This window comes from Pteronotus mesoamericanus, unplaced genomic scaffold, assembly GCF_021234165.1.
Source record: "Pteronotus mesoamericanus isolate MK-2021 breed Mesoamerican mustached bat unplaced genomic scaffold, CSHL_Meso_final contig_25, whole genome shotgun sequence".
Classification (NCBI taxonomy): Eukaryota; Metazoa; Chordata; class Mammalia; order Chiroptera; family Mormoopidae; genus Pteronotus; species Pteronotus mesoamericanus.
Window position 1 is genome coordinate 19,953,527 of NW_026555105.1, and position 23,347 is coordinate 19,976,873.

At 41.4% G+C, this 23,347-nt stretch overlaps 1 protein-coding gene across 2 annotated transcripts in view; it reads right to left on the minus strand.

The window, feature by feature from the left end:
* The window catches only part of KIF3B (kinesin family member 3B), a 40,016-nt gene that overhangs the window by 14,558 nt on the left and 2,111 nt on the right, over positions 1-23,347 (minus strand). Inside the window, exons 3-5 of one of the 2 annotated variants that reach the window (XM_054573896.1) lie at positions 15,769-15,927; positions 3,590-5,057; positions 169-270 (exon numbers count right to left, since the gene is read on the minus strand). In XM_054573896.1, the coding sequence (XP_054429871.1) occupies positions 169-270; positions 3,590-4,993 (1,506 nt within the window). In that variant the 5' untranslated portion in view covers positions 4,994-5,057; positions 15,769-15,927. The remainder of the gene's footprint in view (positions 1-168; positions 271-3,589; positions 5,058-15,768; positions 15,928-23,347) is intronic. The other variant, XM_054573897.1, reaches the window with a different exon arrangement.

Below are 23,347 nucleotides of genomic sequence, written 5' to 3' on the forward strand. Positions count from 1 at the left end.
ACAAGAATATAGGGCAGGGCTGCTCCAGATCAGAGTCTCCCCCGAGAAAGGGGCTACCACAGCTTGTTTCCATTCCCTTTGAAGAGTCTAACACAAGAGATATTTGCCTTGTAGCACTAAAGCCCCTTACCCCATCACATTCTCCCCAGAAAAGGAGTAAAAAGTTACCTGCTCTGCAATTTCCTGCCGTTTTTGCTCCAGAATTTTCTGCTGTTCGTTTGTGTGATCTACTATATTTTTCCCTCCAACAAGCAGCTTACTTTCCATGGCCTGAGTGAGAAAAAAGTGGAATCCATCTTGTGAATGGTCTCTTTCAGAATACGTGTCCTCATAGGGAGCTCAGAACTAAACCAAAGGGGGTGAGCGCTGAGGGAAAATACATTGTGTTCAGCTGTGTCTGCCCGTCACTGGGATGGGGGCTGAGGTGGCCCTGCTGGGGGCGCTTTCCCTTGGAAACAATGAAGATACAGCTTCCCCAGACACACATGAACTTCAGCTTTCTTTAAAAAACAATGTTTTTGATTTGTTTGTACAAAGTATTGCCCCTACTTATAATGTAGTAAGCACCTCCTGTATGCTAGGCTGTGGGGATGCAACTGTGAATATAGATCACAAAGCTGAGAGTCCACTGAGGGCTGCAGACAAGTGAGCACGCTCTTACCATAAGGATCAGCAGCCACCAGGAGGAAAAGACCGAGCAGTAATGGGAGAGGCACACTGGAGGGAGAGAATTCAGGCTTTTGGAGGGAGTCAGGGAAAGCTTCCTGTCTCAAGTGACATCTATACAGAGTGCTGAAGTAAAAATAGGAATCAGCTAACAAAAAAAATTGTGTGAGAGGGCAGGGAAGGGAGTGGTGGTGCATGAAAGTTGGCAGAGCGATCAGGGGTCAGCTCAACAACCTCAAAGTTCTGTTATGGGAGACTAAACTTGATGCCGAGAACCGGAGCAACCACCGATGTGTCCTTTGAGCATGATGGTACACAATCAGATTTATGTTTCAGAAACGTTACTCCATGTCACAAAAAGAATGACTGGAAAAGGGCAGGCCAAGTGCAGGGAGACCAGACAGGTAGCTGTTCTGAGAGTCCAGGCCCAGGCTAGGGCAGTCATGGTGGGGGAGAGCAAAGGAGACGGGTCCAAGAGATCCTGATGAGACAGGAGTCAGAGGCCGTGGGGCTGACTGGGCCCCACGCGGGAGGGAGAGGCAGCCACGAGGGGCCTCGCTTGACTGAGAAAAGGAAGGGAGGAGTAGCCTCTGGGTGGCGGGGGACATCTTGGTGGAAATGTGCAGTAGGCAGAGGCTACTGGCTTGGATGTTAGGAGATGGTTCTGGGTTGGTTGTGCAGATGGGGAGCCTCCAACATTTAGATGTTGGTTGTAGCCACTGGAATGATTTGCTCCTGAAACACTGGAATCCAAAAGCTCCACAACCTTGCTTTTAAGAATCCTATAAACACTAACTGTAGCCCTGCTACCGTCGTTCAGTGAGCCCTTGAGACTGTTTCCTCGCTTTAAACAAAGGGGCTGGACTGATCACTACCTCCCAACTCAACACCCTCCCCCGCCCTCCACACACACACACACCCCCCTCCAGCTCTAAATTCTTTTGTCCTATGATTTTACAGCAGTCAGGAATTGGGAAAGACAGAAGTAATGTCATTTTCCCATAAACAAAGCGTGTTAAGAGATTCAGTGACCTTGAGGGAATGCTGAATGTTGCCACACTTGGCTTCTGAGAGTTGCCTAAATATGCCAGGTTGTTTAGAGAGCCTAGGTGTTCCTGGGCCTGAATAACAGGTGTGATCCTAAAACACGGCATGCAAATCAAACATGGGCACACCCAGGTACACTTCAAGTGCAGGAGTGAGGAGCGGTGATATGGTGTTTGACGTAATGGAATCCCATAGGAAGCCCCTCCCTGAAACACAGTTACCTCCTAATTGTGTTGTATATGAATCCAGTTTCACATTAGGTCTTGAAAGTCCTGGAAAGAACCCCTGTCTCTGAAGTAAAATAGTACCCAGGTCTGTGAAAGGGCCACTATGAAGCCACAGATAAAGTACAACTTCAGCCCTGGCTGGTGTGGCTCAGTGGATTGAGTGCCCCCTGCAAACCAAAGGGTCACCTGTTCAATTCCCAGTCAGGGCACATGCCTGGGTTGCGGGCCAGGCCCTCAGGAGGGGGCGCACAAGAGGCAACCACACAGTGATGTTTCTCTCCCTCTCTTTCTCCTTCCCTTCCCCTCTCTCTAAAAATAAAGAAATCTTTAAAAAAACGTACAGCTTCATATAGTGGGGGAAGGGGAGGCAAGAAAGAGACAACTTATCATTTTTACGTTAATAAACATACGTGCACTTTAGAATAGTAATCAAAAGGTTGCATAAATTCAATGACATAGAACCCAACAAATCAAAGGAATTCTGGCTTGTGGTCAGGCAGTGGTCATCCTAGGCCTCCAGGGCTAGCTTTGAGCTCTGCTCTGCCATTAAAGCCCTGTGGCAGCCCAGGGTCCAGGCGCCCGATGGAACAATACACTGCCACCAGGAAGAAGATGCCACACAGGGGAGCCTCCTTGCTCTACAATACTACTCAGCGACTGGCACATAAGGGCTGGAGGCTCGGGGAAGGGGTTGACTACGAGAGGGCCTTTGGGGGGTGATGAAACTGTTCTGTATCTTGTGTAATCACTGTACTGCATATTAAAGCCACACTGGGTTACCATTTTATAGCTACTTGACATACAAAAAAATTAAAGTCTGACAGTCACAAGTGTTGGTAAGGATGAGGAGCAACCTGAACATGTATGTTACTGGTAAAAGCTTTAATTCACAGGGCCACTTTAGAAAACAACTTCTCATCACCTAGTAAAGTTAAAGCTAAAGCTGCACATACTCTGGGCCCCAACAGTGCCAGACAAGAAATTCTGGTGTGTGCCTGTGCTCCTGGAGCCAAGCACAAGAACGTTCATAGCAGAAAACGAAAACAACCCACACTTTCAGGAGAATGGAATACTATGAAATTCTCAGAACAGTAATAATGAATGAATCACAGCCACAGGCATCAATATGGATAAATTTCAATAAAAGCAAAAGGCGGCAGTGAGATTCCATTTGTATAAAAGTAAAAAACGATGTGAAACTAAAACTACCTTTTATTTAGACATATATACATATATGGGAAACTATAAAGGCAAGCAAGGAAACACTAAACCACCAAATCCAAGATAATGGTTAAGTGGCAGGGGAAGGGGCGGCGACACAAAGAGCATGTAAAGATACGGATGCTGTTCTCTGTGTCTTACACTGGGTCGGTGGGGAGTAACATGGGTGTTGGTTTTGTTGCTGCTTTTTATATGTGCTGGCACATATGTAATAATTATTCTTATTACCAGCTCAATATTTAATTTTTTTAAATTTGAAAAAATTGTTTTTCATCATTCAATACAATTCGACAAATGTTCACTGAGCACTGGCTATCATGGAGCTACTGGGAATGCAAACCCCAAAGAGACATCATCCCTCATATCACTTTTTTTTTTTTTTTGATAAAACAAAAAGATCTGCAAGGGCCCAAGGAAGGGCACAGTACCTTGATTTTGGCACCCAGCATCTCAGCGGCATCTTTCTCCCGCCGCAGGTCCTCCATCTTTTTCTCCTTCTCTTTCAGCAGCTTCATCTTCTCCTCTGCAACCAAGCTGTGGTCCTCTACAATGGCCCGCTTCTCAATCTCCAGCTTTTCTTGCTGTTCCCGCCAATAATCATCCTTATCATCCCCTTCCTCCTCACCCTCTTCTCCCTCCTCCTCCTCCTCTTCCCCACCCCCACCACTGCCAACACCTTCCCTTCGCTTCTCTCGCCTCTTTCTCCTGCCAATGGACCGTTTTTCTAGCTGGGCCTTGAGCCGAGCAATCTCTTCTTGGAATTCTCGGAGGAGGGCATCCTTAGGGTCCTCGTTGACCCTCGGCTTGTTCTTAATGTTTTTGGCACGGTTGGCGTATCTCAGAGTGGTCAGAGTCTCTTCTACATTGTAGGAGGCAGGCCCCACATTGGCCACCATCACAGTTTTAGCGTTGCCACCAAGAGAATCTTGGAGGAGTCTGGTAAGCTTTGAGTCCCGATATGGAATGTGAGTGCTTTTTCCATCCACCAGGGCAGAGATGACATTACCCAAGGCAGAAAGGGACAGGTTAATCTTGGTCGCTTCCTTCAGTCTTTCCCCTTGCGCACCGGTCTTGGCTTGCCGTTCACTGCCAGCAAGATCTACAAGGTTCAATTTCCCTACACGAATATGGTTTTCGCCATCGAGGCCCACCTCACTGCACTCGATGGTGATAACAAAAATTGCATGAGACCGCGAACTGTGCTCATTCATGTTGGTAGCACCGACAGAACGGTTCTGGTTCCCCACATTCATCACGTGCTCTATTTCCTTCACACTCTTGGTAACAAAGGAAGACAGGTCTTTCACGTACACTCCAGTGTCAGGTCTCTCTTTGAGCTCAAGCCTTTTGGTCTGATCCTTCGAGAGCAGATCGCGGATCTCCTCCTGGTAGATCTCTAAGTAGGAAGCCCTAACCAGGTACTGTTGATTTTGGGATCGAGAGATGTGGGTGAAGATATGGTCAAATGAGTTAGGGATGACTCCCCTTTTTTCAGGGTCACCACGGACTCCTTCCATTGTGTAGGTTTTCCCAGTCCCAGTTTGTCCATAGGCAAAAATCGTCCCATTGAAACCCTGCAGGACAGAGTCCACGAGCGGTCGGAACGTCTCATCGTAGAGTTCAAACTGCTTGGCATTCCAGTCATAGACTGCATCAAAGGTGAAGGTCTTGGGCATTTCGTGGGCCACTCCTCTGGGGTTCTTCACAGACACCTGCCCCAGCTTCACATCCACATCTACCACCTTGTCATATGAAGCAGCCTTTTCCTTGCCATTCATGGGCCGACAGCGAACCACCACCCTGACCGACTCTGAGCTTTTTAACTTGGACATGCTGAACTCCGACCAGGTCAGCCGTGAGGGTGATGAATCCCAAATGCCTCAAGACGCTAAGGTCCTGAAAAAAAAGCAGAAGTAAGTAAGGACAGTAGAGTTGTCACTGAGGGCTGCTCATTAGCAACGGACACACCCAAATCATCTTCATTTTGATAACCTTCTGACAGCTACATTTTTTTTCTTTTTTTAAATTTATTTTTTAATTCTTCAACTACAGTTTATGTTCAGATTATTTTGTATTGGTTTCAGGTGTACGGCATACCAATTAGACAGTCATATACTTTACAAAGTGCTCCCCCTGCTATTTCCAGTACCCACTTGGCACCTTATGTAGTTATTACAGTATTAATGACTATATCTGATAGCTGCATTTAATAACTTTACTACATCATATATTACCTTAACCAACTTCAGTGGGAAAATAAAAACACTAGTCCACCAATAGCGTTAACTAGTTTGCCCTCCCTTCAGCCAGTATTTTATCTTACACTACAGACTGAAGCAGCTGGGAACCTCTCAAAAGCATGAGTAATCTTGTATCTTGTTGAATTACTACAACCTCTGCATAGAGTAATTTGGAACCAACTATCAAAACTTTAAATGCACAGGCCTTTGACTTAGCAGTTGCATTTCTAAGAATGTATCTTACAGATACAAGGATATTTGTTGTGGCATAGATCTTTTTTTTGAGAGAGAGAGAGGGGCAGGGAGGAAGAGAGCAAGAGAAACATTGATCAGTTGTCTCTCATATGTGCCCAGACTGAGGACCGAACCCTCAACCTAGGCATGTGCCCTGACTGGGTATCGAACCAGTGACCTTTCACTTTGTGAGACAATGCCCAACCCACTGAGCCACTCCAGTTTGGGTTGTTGTTGGCATCCTCTTGTGGCAGTGATAGACTGGGAACAAGCCCAATTCCCATCAAGGGGTGGCTGATTAAATAAATTAAATATATTTACCATATGTAGTGGAATCCTATGCAGTTACTAAAAAGAATGTATTGATCTGAATATAGTCCTATAGCAAGATATGTTAAGTGAAAAAAGCAGATGAGGAACAGTGTGTATGGTATAGATTACATAGTGTGTTAGCAAGGGGGGGGTCTGTGCATGTTTATACTTGACAGGCGCACCATATTATTAGAAGTACACACATAAAAGCAGTAGCAGTAGCACCTCAGCAGAGGAACTATGGGCTGAGCAGACTCAGAGGTCTATAGAGATAAAAATAAAAAACAAACAACTTTCTACTGCACACTCCTTTGTCCTGCTTGACTTTCCTATCTTGTCCTGCTAATACTTTTCCATTTTAAAATCATAAAGTATGGCTTGTGAAAAATCTATTGAAATAAATGAGGATGTGATGTAATGCATTACAATGAAAGCACTTACCCAATCAATAAATTTCATACAATTTGAATGCAAATAAGAAAATAGGTGTCATAATTTTTTAAGTAAAACAAAAAAAGGGAACTTCATTTGGTGCCAGAAAGCTCAGGGAGCAGAAGAAAGGGTGATTAAAGAAGAAAGGATGAGTCCTTTGGGAAGGAGTAGGGAACAAGGACCTCAAAATCCTGAAAACCTTAGTGCAGGATTAAAAAAAAAAAAAAAAGTAACTCACATGGTCCTTGTTTCAAAAGGCCCTTTGGTGACAGGTCCCTCTACCTCACCTGTTCTCCAGTCACCCAGTTTCCTGCCCACAGGGCAAGTGTTATTAGATTTTAATCTTCCTGAACTAGTTAATGAAAACAAGCAAATATGTATTAATATATACATACCCCTCCCATCTTACACAAGCACAGTATGCTACACACAGTAATACACAGTGTCCTGCACCTTTTTTTCACCAAACCATGTATCTTGTAGTTTGTTCCTTCAGTAAATGTAGAGCTGCCTCATTCTTTATGAAAGCAGCTATGTATCCCACCATATGGAGGCACCATAATTTATTTCACCACTACCCTAGCACTTAAGCTGTTTCTGGTATTTTACTATGAAACGTAGGGCCTCTCATGTGTGGAAAAATATACCTGTAAGGATACATTTTTAGAAGTGCAACTCCTCGATCACAGGACATACGCGTTTGTAATTTTAATAGATACTTAGAGCAATGAGAACGATATATTTTTTAGTTGTGAGAATGACCTATTCCCTGCCAACAAAAAGGCGGGGTGGGTGGAGGAGAATGGCCCTGGCTAGGCGGCTCAGTTGGTTGAAGCATCATCCCATACACCAAAAAGGCTGCGGGTTTAATTACCGCCAGGGCACATACTAGGTTGCATGTTCGATCCCTGGTCAGGGCATGTATGGGAGACAATCAATTGATATTTTTCTCTCACCCTGATATTTGCCTCTCTCTTCCCCTTCCTCTCTCTCTAAAAGTCAATAAACATATCCTCAGGTAAAGATAAAAATAAAAGAAAAATAAAAGGAAAAAGAATGTGAACCAGTGGCAGGCTACTCCTGGCATATGTGCTGAAGCTTAATATAGAAAGTCAGTATGTCCCTCCATTGATCTTTCACTTAAAAAATACTGTTCCACTGCTAAGAACATGGAAACATAAAGTTTTCATTCTTTTTCTAGTTGTTACATGTAATAAAGTAATGTTGTCTAAAATGAAGAACCGAAGTCCTCATACCCTCTCTGAGCCTTTTTTCTGTAATATCTGTAAAATAGGTATTATTCTTCTTCCTTTACATAATTGTGAGACTAATAGGCATTAGAAAGGTGGAAGTGCTTTGTGAACTAATATACAGCTAAATTAATAATAATTAATACAGATTCATCCAAATGACCTGTCAAAGGGGCATTCCAGAGATTACCAGTCTGCCATAATCTTAGGCACTGAACATCACTAGACTAACATTTTCTCTTCTTCCATTGGCAATCATCATCCTAAAAAAATAAAATCAGGTTAAACTGAGATCCAAAGACCTAACCAATGTTCAGATAGAAGTAAATCTCAAGCCATTTAAAGACAATTATGTTAAAGGCAGCTCTTTCATTCACCACCTTCTAGATGCTACTAAAATTTTGCCAGATGAGAAGGAACCAGATGTTAGAATGGCCAGTCTGTTTATTGCTTCTTTCCTTTTCCAGGGGAATGGCCCCCAGGCTACAGCTGTGGCTGATCCCTTGCCTGTCTTTCCCTCCATCCTAACAAAATGTCTAGGTGCCAAGCTCAGACCCCAGGTCCTTAAGCCTCCTTTGGGGAGGTCTCTGCTGCAGCGTGTGGGACAGTTAGGCAAGGTCCCAGACTTGAAGGCCTAACACCCCTGAAGAGGCAGAGCTGTCCAGCTTTTACCTATCAAAACAGTGTCCCAGGCCTGTTAAAAAAAAAAAAAAAAAAAAAAAAAAAAAGCTTGCAGCAGGCTGACTTTGATGTTTTGCTCCTTCTGTTATAGCCCCATATATTTTTTGAGCTCTCCAAAACAATTAAAATGAATGATAATGACCTACAATCATCTTTAAAATCTTTTAAAAAGAAAGAATTCCCAAAGCCTAAGTCCCTTAATTAAATCTCAACTCAGAACACAGAACACTATTTCTTTTCTGAACTCACTGAGCTCAACTGAAGTAGTCATGTTTTATTGATGTATTATTTCAGGAAGATGGACTAATTTAATTTCCTGCCACCAGGGCTTAAAAATCTTGCTCCGGGTCTGCCTCAAAGGAGAGGGTTTTCTTGGAAGGATGCCCTGATACTCTTTCTTTACTTTATTACCTTCCTCATTCTTCTTCTAGCTGGTCTAATTACAGTGATAAATCTTTAAAGGAACTCACAGAATTGCCAGGAAAGATGGAACCCCTGGTCAGCAGCTCATCACCTTCATCCTGAATACTTTTTCCGCTAGAACTTGTCGCTCTGATGTTAACAAGTACTGTTTTAACGGCTACCACATGTGAAAAATCGAGTTTTTCCCCAACTTCATCTCTTTTGTCCTCAGAGGAAATCAGGTGCACATTTCTCAGAGCAACCACATTCATCCAGATCGTTCTCCATCTCTTTCCTGTTGGGACTCACACACCCTCACCTTTACTAGTTCTCATGCGGTCTTACCTCAAAAAATCTAGCACAGAGGGCAGAAACTGATCACATTCTACCCGAGGCATTTTATTTGGCCCACCTGTTGTTAAAATAGAAAAAAAGAAAACCTTCAACCATTCCACTTGTGTATACATGTATGCCTTGGTGAAAAGGCTTTGCACAGGTGCACAGGATGCTTCCCGAAGCACTCTTAAAACAGTAGAAAAACTGGAGACAACCTGAACATCCATTTATAGGGGAATCAAAACATAAAATAAGGTATATTCCTATTATAGACAGTAGACTATTCAGTAGTTAAAAGGAATAAATTAGAGCAGGGGTCGGCAAACTACAGCCCACAGGCCAAACCCAGCCCACAGCCTGTTTGGCAAATAAAGTTTTAACGGAACACAGCTATGACCCTTTGTTTACATATTATCTATGGCTGTATTAGCTATAAAATAGCAGAGTTGAGTAGTAGTGGCAGAGACAGTGTGGCCCACAAAACCTAAAATAACTACTACCTGATTATTTTACAGAAAAAGTCTGCCAACACTGAATTAGAGTTATACAGGGTGGGGCAAAAGCAGGTTTACAGTTGTGAGTACGTGAAATACATAGTTTATTCTTGTAGTATTTCTTAATTATTGTATTGTTTCCCATAAGAACTGTAAACTTACTTTTGCCCTTCCCTGTATATATTTACATGGATAAATAAACAGGCTGAGTAAAAAAGCAAGTTGTAGAATAATAATTATGATTAAAAACATAAAACACTATGGTGCCCAGTCTACGTAAGTATTAAAAAGTGAGATAGAAGGATATGCAATGATTTATGCTCTTGGGCATGATGAACAGGGAAGTGTGGAGAATGGCACTGGAAATGAGAAGGATATTTCAATTGTATCAATAATATTTTACCATTCCTCTTCCAAACGAACAAAAAAAGGCAGGCGGGGGGGGGCAGTATGAGGCTTGAAGCAGATAAGAGAAAATGTTAATGGTTACCTCTGGCTGTTTCCCATTTATTCTTTGAATGTTTAAAATTTCTCAAAAAAAGAGAAAACTCTACCAATTATACATTTAAAAAAAATAAAAAGCAGATTTTTCTGCTTCTCTGGAAGGACAGGGATATCTGACAGCTCTGGCCCGCGCTCCAAGTGGCAGCAATGCAAGCTGACTATCAGATGTCTGTTAGGTGGACCTGGTCTCTCCCCACCTCCCACTCCCTACTGTCTTGTACCCATCATGCCTTGCTCATTTATACTTCCTGCCTGGCTCCTAAAGGCATCTCTGTCTGTGACCAAATTCATGTACACATGATATGATTAAGAAAGTCCACCATGCTAGTCCTTCTCTTTACATGACATTTACCAAGGCTCTGCAATAGCATGGAAAATGTTTGCCATAAATGAAAAAGCAGCTTACAGAATTGAATACTTGCGATCACAACTATAGAAAAATAAGACACATCAAAATATCAATAGTGGTTCACTTTGGATAATGGACTACAGGTGATTTCCTCTGCTCTTCAATATTTCTGTATTTTCCAAACTTTCTTTAAAGCGCATGTGGTATTTTCAAGTGAGGGAAAAAAAAGGTCTGGCAGTTCACCAGAAACAGCTCTGCAAGGAGGAGCAATCTGCGGGCACACAGAGTGCATACTAATGCATCTTTAATCAATGCATTCCAATGCAATGTCCTCTAAGATCAGACCAGGCAACCACTTGCCAACTGCCTGGCTTGGAGTTCAAGGACTCAGAGTGTCTGAAAGGCAAACCAAGCCATAGATCACATGGGCCATCAAATACGCACTGCAACACTGGGGCAAGGAGATAAAAGCAACTCCCTATTAACCAGTCCAAACCCACACCCTGTGCAGCTTTCTCTCAGGGGAAATAGCTGTTTCTACTCTGTATCCACCTCATCACCAACAACACTACTTTCTTTCACAATGGTTGCTAATTGTTGTGAAGTATCAGGGCTCCTTGTTTGCAATCCCAGAACCACACCAAGGCAGTAAGTCAACTATGAGTCCCTGGTTCCCAAGATGGCCAGTTACCACAAAGGGAGTTAACACAATTTTCAAAACAAGATTATTAATCTCCAGTTGAAAAATAACATCACTGCCTTGCAGAACTTTTAAAGGAGGGCTATACAAGAGCCAGAAAACACCACCGGTGGCCTGCAGGGAGAGCTGGGCGGCTGCAGGCCAAGAGTGGAACAGAGACTTTTCATTGTATACCCTTTGCACCTTCTTGAGTTTTGAATTGTGAATATATTACCTAGTCAGAAAAATAAAATTAGAGGAAACAAGGCGTGGAAAAGTTTTGTGAAATTAGGTATACTAATATCCAGGTGTTAAAAGTCATTATTTTCCTCTTTTCATGTGTCCATTTTTACTGACCACCATGAAAATAAGGTAATACAAAATGTTTTAAATGATGAACAAAGAAAACAACTGAGGAATACTACTTGGCCATAAAAGAGAACATTGTACCCTTGGCAACAGTATGGATGGAGCTGGAGTACATTATCCTAAGTAAAATAAGCCAGTCAGAGAAAGAGAAATGCCATATGATTTCACGCCTATTTGGAATTGAATGAACAAACTGAACTAACAAGGAAAATGGGGACAGACTCATAGATGGAGAGCAGGGCGACAGCTAGTAGGGGAGAGGTGAGCGGGTGGAGGGATTGAGCAAAAAGGAAGAAGTGACTCATGGACACGGGCAACAGTGTGGTGACTGCTGGAGGGACGGTGGTGTAAGGGAACTAAATGGGAATGGAAAAAATACAATAAAACTAAGTTTAAAAAAATTTTTTAAATGATGAACAAAGGGCCCTAGGAATAAAACTACTTGTCTGAACTTCACGGTGAAGCTTTAAAACAACAACAACAACAACAACAACAACAAAAAAAAACAAGGTTTCAATGAGGCCTACAACAATGCAGTCTTTATCTTTCCAATATCAATGTAGCATGTCATGTAGCCTCAGTCTAAGAAGGCACTCAGAGAAAATATGTCAAAATAACAGACCAATAAAATAGGCACCATTTGTAAGCATGAAGTCATCTTTGTTGTAAGCTAAACAGTTGTATAAATTGTCTAAAAACTTTCAAACTCTCCTTTTACAGTACATACAAAAACCACAGCAATTCAGTCTGGCACAAATTATTTTAAGGCAATTGACCAAATGTATACTAAAACAATAAAGTATAATACTTGAAATGTAATTACTCCCTTGAAACAGCAACTCCATTTCTTGGAATTGTTTTAAGGACATCCCTGAATAACTGAATATACGTGCAAAATATATGTACATGTTTATGTTGACCACGGCACCATTTCTAACCTCTTACATACTCATCAATAAGGGACCCATTAGATTATGGCACATCTCTACACAATGGGAAATTAAAGAATCATTAGAAGAGCAATACATCTCTAGGTATTTACCTATGGGAAGATGTTCATGACATTTTGTTGAGTGGGGAAAAAAAACCCAAAAAACAGTCTACCAAACAGAAAAGTGACTATGGAAAAATTTGCAGAGAAAGATGTGGGAGAGACTGTGTAAAGTCAGGATTAAAGCGTGAGCTTTAGTGTGCAACAGGTCAGTGTTTGAATTTCTGTTCTGCCACTTGCTGTAAAATTTTGAGAAAGTTACCTAAGCCATAACTTCTATAAAATGGAGTTAATAACAAGACCTACTTTAAAGAACTTAGGACTAAATAAGCTAATAAATGTTCATGCTTAGCCTAGCGCAAAATGTATAATAAAAACTCAGGAAATGCAAGCAATTCTAATCTCTGAGAGTAGGCTTGAAAGTGGTTTTTTGGCTTTCTTTGGCCTTTTTAATACATGCATGTATTTGGTTTATTATCAAGTGGGGAGATGGGAATAAGGCTATTTTTTTCTTTGCAGAAAATGTCTAGCAGCTTGATTTCAGCTTAAGTGTCTTAGGAAGACAGGCTACTTATCTGGAAAAAAACCTACAAAGGTCACAGACAAGAAACATGAACAAATGTATGCCTGCCCTGAATGCAAATTGACGCCATGCCCTGTCATTTAATGATCGAAACAGGCAAACAAAGAAAGCATTTATCAAAGAGGAAAAAGAGGGAAAGAAATCTCTTTTTGTATCCAGTTGTGAGACATTCATAGAATACATTCATAAAAAATATATTTGAGTCTAGAAGACAATTCTCATTCAGAAGCAATGTGGGTCTGGGGTTTTGTTGTATTTATTAGTCACAATTCACAGTATATCAAGAGTTTAATGTGTACTCCTTTTATCCTCCAAATCACTTTATGATGAATAGGTATTAGCCCTATTTTAAAAATAAGTATGGAAGGTTTAAAGAAATTAATTTGCCCAAGATCACACAGCAATTAAGTAGAATAGTCAGGATTCAAAACCAGGTTTGCTTTATTTAAAACCCACATATAAACTGATTTTAAAAACATATATATGCCTCGACTGGTATGGCTCAGAGGATTGACTGCCAGCCCAAGAACCAAAGGGTCGCTGGTTCGACTTCCAGTCAGGGCACATGGCTGGGTTGCGGGCCAAGTTCCCAATGAGGGGCACATGAGAAGCAACCACATGTTGATGTTTCCCTCTCTTTTTCCCTCCCTTCCCCTCTCTCTAAAAATAAATAAATAAAATCTTAAAAAAAAAAACAACCCACATATACATGTATATACATTGTATGTCAATATCTGCATAGATTAAAACAATTCAAGCTGCCTGGGTGAGTCCACAGTGAACGAGGACATTTTCCCCCTTCCCCTGGGAGAAAGTCAATGCATATGCAAGCAGTAATGTATCTGTATTGTTCCTGAACATTTTTAACTCAAGTGGAAGTACACTATTCACCATTCTCCATCTTACTTGATAGATCTTGGAGGCAATTCCATGAGCCTTTAAAATAAGTTACCCAGATGGTCATCTTATAATGTATTTAATTAGTCCCTGGCTGAGGGACCTTATGATGGTTTCTGGTCTTTTGCTATTGCAAACAATGCTGCAGTGAATATCTTAAACATAGATTTTTAGCTACAGGGGGGAGTAATTAGTAGGACTCATTCCTAGACATGTAAATGCATGCATGTTCCTTTTCGGACAGAGGGCGCCATCTTACCCCCTCCCCGGGGAAGTACCATTTAGCCTCTACCAGGGTACCCCACTGTCCACACAGCGATGGCACACAGAGCTCATGCTCTGAACCACTGCTGAGCTTTGAAGCTGGGAGAGCCTTCCTGCCAGGAACTTCTCATTCCATGTACTAATCCAGGAAAGAAATGAAGTTGCTTCTCTGCTAAAAATTGATCCTTATTAAGAGGCTTAATCAACCAAATACAATATTTGGCCCTAGATTGGGACCGTTTTTTTTTTTTAATCTTGATTCAAATAAACCAACTGTTAAAACAAAGTGTGAGGCCTTGGCCAGGTATATCAGTTGGTCAGAGCATCATCCTGATATTCCAAGGTTGTAGGTTCAATCACCGACCAGGGCACATACAAGAATCAACCAATGAGTGCATAAGAAAGTCGAACAACAAAGTGATCTCTCTCTCTCTCTCTCTCTCTCTCTCTCAAACAGATAAATTTAAAAAGTTTTAAATGTATGACACAATCAAGGATATTTGAATGCTGGCTATTAAGGAATTGTTACTTTTTTTAGGTATGAAAATTGTATTTTTAAAAGAAGTTTCTTTTTTAAGATTTTATTTTATTTTTTTATTTTTAGAGAGAGGGGAATGGAGGGAGAAGAGGGAGATAAACATTTATGTGCGAAAGAAACATTTACTGGGTGCCTCTTGCACACCCCCAACGGGGGACCTGGCTGGCAACCCAGGCATGTGCCCTGACCTGGAACTGAACTGGTGACCTTTTGGTTTACAGCACAACGCCCACACCACTAAGCCACGCTGGTCAGGGCTAAAAGAAAGTTGTTACTTTGAGATTCATACCAAAGCATTTTCAGATAAAGTTATAGGCTGTCTGGGATCAACATAATCAAGGGTAGGCTGGGGTGGGGTAGATAGGAGGTTATAGATCAAACAATTACCACATGCTGATAACTGCTGCAGCAGGGTAATGGGTTCACGGTTCATTCTACTTTCATGTATGTTTGAGATTTTCCATAGTGAAAAAAACTGCCCTGACAAATGGCTTTTCTTTTTTTATTAACTTTTGAAAAAATGTTTTTCTCTTATTTTTATTGTTTTGCTTCTCATTTTGTTTTTTCTATCCCCATTTATTGAAATTTTTAATTGTAGTAAAAGAAAACATAATGTAAAATGTACCCTCTTAACCATTTTTGAGTGTAGCATTAAGCAGCATTAACTATTTTGCCTAATTTTTTATGGAAAAATAAGGATGCTCATTACACATGGGCATAATGTTTACATACCATGGGTATAATAAACTCATGTATAATGTGCACAAAAACATGGGTGCACATTATGCATGGGAGCACATTATACACAACAAAATATCCACGTTGTTGTATAATACATACCTAGAACTTTTTCATCCTGACAAATGGAAACTCTGTATCTATCGAATAACAATTCCCTTTTTCCCCCTCACCAGGTCCTGGAAACCATTATTCTACCTCAAGACTCATTCTTGTTATAGCAAGTGAGGTGAGAAGACCTCCTTTAAAAAAAAAAAATAAGAATTAATAATATCCCATTGTATGTATACACTGTATTTTGTTTATCCACTCACCTGCCCGTAAACATTTGGGCTGCTTCCACTTCTTGGCTATTGTGAATTATGCTGTAGTGAACATGGGCATGTGTAATGACTTTTCACTTTAATTATTAGACTGCCATTCATCTGGGTAGGGAGCCACAGGAAGACCTCTATTTAAAAGAGGGAGGTGGCCTAGAATAAGGAAAAAAGATTCAGACATACAGGGGACTGAAACCCAGTCCTACCATTCCCAGTTCTGGGACTCCATGCAGGCTCACCCCTCTTGAGCCTATTTCCTCCTCACGCTTCGCAGCAGTGTGAGGATCAGACTAAGACAAGCATTACAGAGCCTGGCCCACAGGAGGTGCTCCTGCCCTGACTCAATTTACAGGAAAAGAAAAAACTGAGACTGGGAGAGGGAAGTAACTCTCCTACTCAGTTAATAAGTGGCAAAGTAAGCAGAAGCCTAGTCCAACTGGCTCCAAAGTTCATGGCCTTTTTTCCTATACCATCACATCCTAAATGCCAGTCATGGGATTGTCTCTTCAGTTTTTGTCATATTCTTGCACCACCTGTACTGTTATTGACTTGAGGTTTTTCTTGAAAGCTACTTTAACATATATTCATTTTTAAAAAGTAACCTTATAGCCCTATCATGAATGGAAAATCAGTATCACTTGTTTCAAACAAAAGGTAACTATGAAAATAAATATAAGGACACACAACAAAGTTACTAAATCTAGCTAGATACTATAGCTTCCCTAAAGCTGAAATCTGATCTCTCTTGTTTAGAAAGCCAGTTTAGCCAGTGTTCAGAAAAAGAGGAGCTAAACTAATATTCTCCCTGACACAGTCAGAAATTAAAAGGAAATAACTCTTACCATGTCATTTAACATAAGGCAGGGTGTTGTATCTGGATGTCACCTAAAATCTCCTGTCCTACCTGGTTTAGCTCCGTAGATTCTAACCCCAGCCAGATCCTCAAAATCAAAATCCCTGTTTATCAAGATCCCTGGAGCCCTGACTGGTATGGCTTAGTGGGTTGGCCATCAACCCACAAACCCAGAGGTTGCTGGTTTGATTCCCCATCAGGCACATGCCTGGGTAGCAGGCTAGCCCCTAGTTGGGGCATTCGAGAGGCAACCAATGGATGTTTCTCTCGCACACCAATGTTTCTCTCCCTCTCATTCTCCCTCCTTTCCCCTCTCTCTAAAAATAAATAAATAAAATCATTCTTGAAAAAAAACTTAAAATGTAAGTAAAAATAAATACTTAAAAAAAAAAATCCCTGGAGATTGTGTGTACAGTAATGGTGGAGAAGCTGTCTACTAGGAGAAACTCCATCTACATATGCCACCTCTAAAGTAAACAGTTCCCGAAGTTGATCGAGCACAATTCCCTATAAATCACAAAATTATTTTCAGTAATATAATGAGTTAAATACTTTTAAAAAATCCCTATCCAGAAGTCTGCCAGAACAACCATGGTTTACGGTCCCATTCCATAATGATATGCTTGTTCTTACAGTTCATATGGTGCCCCAAACCAAGAATGTACATACAGTATTTCTGGTTAATGTCACCAACCAACAGCCTGTTCAGAGAATGAAGGGTTTAAATGTTAAAGGCCCATGTTCTGGGGCCCACGCATAGGGCATTCTGTATCAAAAGAAAAATAGTTTAATGAGAAGAAGCAAGGCTGAGAAAAGCTACTGAAAGATACTTCTTGTGAATTATAGCTCAATAAAGCTGTGTTTTTAAAGATATATTTAGAAGATCCAAATCAAATTTTAAGAAGGAAAATGTACAGTACTTGTTTAGAACTTTTTAAAATTCTAACTTTCCCAAATGATTTATTTAGAATTGTTTTCTTTTGAGATTGAGAGGAAAGCAAAGATGCTCACTATAACAGTCTGTGATTACAAAAAGCTGGAAACTTTAATGCCCAATATTAGGGAAAATCTAGTAGTTCAAAATTACTAGACATGAAAACATGGGAAATGGCTCTAAAATGTTAAGTAAACATTGACAATGCAAAAATGGAAGTTACACTTTGAGTACATTATTTAAAAATAGATCTTCAAGTGAACAAGTTTAAGCTGAAATTGCATTAGGATACCATTTTCACAGGTAATCCCTTCCCACAGAATTGTAATAATGTCTGCTTTTCAACTTTAGACACTGCTTTATTAAAAACATTATTTAAGGGGGCTGCCTTTATAATTAAAATTTTTTAACAGTTAAAGAATCTAGTTTAAAGAAATCATCAGGAATGTAGACAAAGGCTTATGCAAAAATAATTATCAAAATATTCTCTGTAGCATTATTTATAAAACTTAAGTATTGAAAGCAGCTTAAATGACAACAAAAAGGGAAATAAGAATTGCACATCCATGAGATAAAATATATTTAGGAATATATTTGCCTTTGAACAATAAAATGTTAACAGTGGTTATTTGTGGGTGGTGGAATTAAGGTGAATCTTATTTAACCTTTTCAGAATTTTCTTCAAAGGAAATTCATTGTTTTTATAATCAGGAAAACATTATATTAAAAAATGCTGGCAAGTGAAGAAACAAGGAAAGAAAAACACTATGTTTTTCTTAGACTAGAATCTGACTTGTTATTGCAGAGCTTGCAAAATCAGTAAGCATTTCTACCAAGAACTATCTTCTTGTGGTTATCTTAAGTAAATTGAGCTGATATTTTATCTTACCTGGATGGAATCTTTTATAATTTACTAGCTAGATTTTTTTTTTGCTTAGGTTATTAAAATGTCTTATAAAGTAATGACTACTGCAATTCACTACACTGCTGGAGCCCGTGCTATGAGCTTTTAGTTTCTGTTTATATCACCCACAAAAGCCCCAAAGCAAGCATTTCCTGAAACCACTGCTGAAGGTGACACGAAGGACTGCCCAGCAGGTAACAGACTGTCAAGTCTCAATTCCCAATAATCTATTACAATTTCTTTTACTAGGAACCACTTCCATTTATATGCTACTCGTATGTTCAAATATGACAAAATACAAGTGTTGCAAATATCTTGCCAAAAGCTTTAAAAATAAAACCACACCTACCACAATGATTACTGGTGCTCTCTAATGCAAACTATGATTTAAATAAAACAGTATGCTAAAGAGAGATCTGCCTATGTGTGAAGAGCTCAAAGTCTGCAATCAGCGTGACAAAGTGAGAAAACACAATGTGTCACCATGATTAACTGAACCTTAAACTTTAACATCCAATGCTTCCATGCAGATGCGTGATGATGAAAAGATGAACTGACTGCAATGGTCTGCCATGAAATACGTGCTAAATGCCTCACCCTTGAAGGTCTGGGAGAAAGACCAGCATGAAGTCACCAAGGAAGAAGACAATATTACCCAACTCAAAGCTTAGTCTTTTAGGCAGGGTCAGAAGAACTTGGAAGACTGGCTCATGTCCCGATTTTGCATATACAGAGCAGAGGGCCAGCGAGGTTGAGTTACTTGCCCCAGGTCACACAGCAAGTGGATGAACTGCTCTTAGAATTCATGCCTCCACCCAATTCCACTGCCTTTTCACACCAGAATTTCCTGGATGGCATAGGCCTTGACCAAGAAATCTTTCTAAGACTCTAAGGAGACACGGTGATGTTAAAAGGCAAACAATGAGCCCACAGGGCAGAGGGAAAACCAAAGCACTTGAATCTTTTGCAATTAGTCAGCAGATGGTATAGGACTTCAGCCACTCTCTTACCCAGTGTAGAGATCACCAGGATCAAGACACAGTTTAGGGCTGAAAGACTCAGAAGGCAAGCCCACAGCTCCTGCCTGCTTCAGCTGTTTCTGCCCTGAAAGAGACTGCTAGGTGAAGAAGTGCAAGAGGTAGCTCATCTTACAAACTGGGAATGGTTGTTGCCTATCAGTCAAGTAACTGACACCTATAGTTACATTAAAATAGCTCAAGGGTTCCTCCTGCAATCCCAATTTCTTCCTTGTTTGAAGTCACTTTTTCATCAGCATTTAAAATTTGTTACTCAACCCTGACTGGTGTGGTTCAGTGAGTTGGGCACCGTCCTGTAACCCAAGGGTCACCGGTTTGATCCCAGGTCAGGGCACATGCCTGGGTTTGCAGCCCAGGTCCCAGTTGGGGATGTGCGAGAGACAACTAATTGATGTTTCTCTCACACGTTGTTTCTCTCCTTCCCTCCTCTCTAAAAATAAAATCTTTTAAATTTGTTACCCACATACAGAAGAGAAAGGCCTTTGCAAAACATCAGGAATGCACTGCCCACCTGGAAAATAGATGAACAAGTGAGTGGCAGAAAGAACAATGGACTTGGGGTGAGCAGATCTGGGGAAGTTATTTGACTTTTCTGTACCTCTATTTTCTTCTTATGGAAAGAGAGAATCATAATAGTACCATGTAACAGGGTTGCTGTGAGGACTAAATGAGACAATATGTATAAAGTGCTTAGAACAGTGCTTGGCTCAATAAATGTTACCTATTCCTAATACTTTCATTATCATTATCATTGCAAAGTCCTAATTTTGCTACTTCTTACCAAACAAGTGCATCACAAGCTTTAATGCACACAGGAAACGCTGGGGGTGGGGGGTGTGTCTTAGTGAAGTGCAGACTTGTTTATTAAAAGTAGGCTTAGATTCTGCATTTCAAATAAGCACCCAGGGTGCCTGAGTGTCTGTCACACAGAACACTTTGAGCAGCAAAGATTTACTTACCCCAGTACTTAGCAGATGCTTAATATTATTGATAAAAATGTATAACCTTTTGGCATCTCAATGTTTCATCTGTAAACCAAGGATAATACATAGTCTACATGATCTCACCTGACTGAACATTAGTAAATGGGAATGCAGATGAAAGAGCATTCTAAATTGCAAACAAAGCTCTGCAAGTAGAATTATGAGTCTTACATTTCACAATGTTGAAATTATAATACTGTTGTAAAGCCTAAATTTACACATGGAAGTATTAGCATATATGAAAAGAAAGCTTGAATTCCCTTGCTCCATTCAAAAATCCTCTAGGAATTCTGGCAGAACACAACGGCTGTTCAAGGGATTCCCAAATCAAGAGTTCTGAAACTTTAGAAATGTCATTCGGTGGCCAAGGAAAGAACCACTTTGGCAGGGAGAGCGTGGCCATCGAAGGCACCAGCAGCAAGCTTCCCTCGTCATTCCGTTTTCTCTCCCAGAGCTGGCCGGCCTCCTCCCAGCCTTCGTCGGCCAAGATCTCGAGTCAGCACAGCAACGCCAACAGCACGAGACAGATGGACACTAGCCTGGCAAAGCCCACACCTGCCACTCCGCTAGCTGGCAAAGAGCTAGGCTGGGAGGAAAGAAGGGCTCGCAGAGGTCCAAGGCAGAGCCTTCAGTGAGAAGCACCTGGCCAGCTTCCTGCGATGCAGCCTGGGGTTTCCTCTCCGCAGACGAAAAGATTCAATGTTTATACCTTGTGCCTCTCCTCCAAGGAGTTCGGAGTGAATCACAGCTAATTCTTCCTCACAGGGCACTTTACCAAAAAGTCCTGTCTTCATTTTAGAGGCAGATGGCATCACCGCCATCTACCCAATTGCTCAGGCCAAAAACCCAGGAGTCATCCTTGATTCCTTCAGCTCACCACCCCCAACCACCATCCTTCTGGTTCTGCCTCCAAAACACATTCACATACACTGTCTCCACGGCCACTGCCCTAGAAGGCTGCCCTCATCCCTCACCATGCTTCCTAACTACTCTCCTGGCTGCCATTCTTATGACCCTTAAAAGTCACTGGCCACACAGAGGCCAAAGTGATGTAAAAAAAAAACCAACCCAAAAATAGACCACACCACTCCCCTTCTTAAAGCCTTCACTGGCTTCCCATTGCTTTTCCTCTAGCCTACAAGGCTCCTGCCCCATCAGCTCTTCATTCTCCCATACGTCCTCCCCACTCACCTGTTCCAGCTACTCTGAGTCTTCTTTCAGTTTCCAGAACTTACCAAGCTTGTTCCCACTTGAGAGCCTTTAACCTTGCTGTTCCTTCTGCTATGTTTTCAAATGGCTGGGCCCTTTCTGGCAGTAAATCTCAGCAAAAATGTCCCACCTTAAAGAGGCCTTCTCTGACCACCCAATTAAAGTAGCAGCCCCTCAACCTCTTCGAGAAGTTACTCTCTGTGACATCACTGTTGTATTGTTTTCATGCTACTTATTTCTATCACAGTACCTTATTCATCTATTGGTTTATTTTTCTGTTGCTGCTACTAGAATGCAGGCTGCATGAGAGCAAGCTCTTCATCTACCTTGCTGCCATCACATCCCCAGGCTAGAACTGGGCCTGACACATACCAGGTGCTCAGCAAATGTTGAGTAAATGAAATTGAGGCAGCACAAGGGCAAGAGCACTGAACTGGGAGTCTAAAGACCTGGATTCCAATGTGAAACAGGCCACATTCTAGCAGCATAACCTACCTTCCTTCCTTCCTTCCTTCCTTCCTTCCCTTCCCTTCCCTCCCCTCCCTTTCTTCCCTTCCCTCCCTTCCTTCCTTTTAAAGATTTATTTACTTATTATTTTTTTTAGAGAGAAGGGAAAGGGAGGGAGGAAGAGAGGGAAAGAAACATCAATGTGTGAGAGAAACATCAATCAGTTGCCTCTCGCAGGCCCCCAAACAGGGGTCCTGGCCTGCACCAGACATGTGCCCTGACTAGGAATTGAACAGGCAACCTTTCGGTTAGCAGGCCAGCACTCATTCCACTGAGCCACATCAGCCAGGGCAGCATGTCTTTTCTTACCCCCTGTCCTTTGAGTGTAAAATGGGGGGGTCTCCATCTGTACCTTACCTTCCTTGCCCAGTTACTGGTAAGATCAAATGAGTAAAGGCATGATTAAGCATTTTTGTAAACCATTAGGTACATAAATAGAGCATTGTATTGTTTTTATTTTCTTAATCCTCACCCAAGAATACATTTTTATTGGTTTTAGAGAGAGGGGAAGGAAGAGAGAGAGAGAGAGAGAGAAACATCGATGTGAGTGAGAAACATTGACCAGTTGCCTCTAGTACGTGCCCTGAACCCGCAGCCTTTTGGTGTAGGGGACAACACTCCAACTAACAGAGTGACCCAGCCAGGGCAACAGAGCATTATATTATTAACCAGCACAAGAGAAGGCTCTTTCTCAGGGACCCATACATCAGTGGATGAAAAGGCTTAGAGAGGAAACTGAGGCTTCTAATCCAGGCACCCAACGGAAGCCAAGGGACACAAAAGAAGAGATCTGAACCAGCAAATATAAGAAGTCATTTAAAGAAGTCAAATTGCGCTGACTGGTGTGGCTCAGTTGGTTGGGCATTGTTCTGCAAAGTGAAAGGTCGCCAGTTTAATTCCCAGTTGGAGCACATGCCTGGGTGAGGCCCAGTCCCTGGTTGGGACGTGTGCGTAGGGTAGCTGATCGATGTTTCTCTCTCACATCAATGTTTCTCACCCTCACTGTCTCCCTCTCTTTGTAAAAATAAATAAATAAAATCTTTTTTTTTTTTTTTTTTTTTAAAAAGGAAGTCAAATCATTTCAAGTGCTAGCCATTTGTTAATTAATCTCTGAGGTCCTTGCAGGATAGGGAGATTGGACTGACC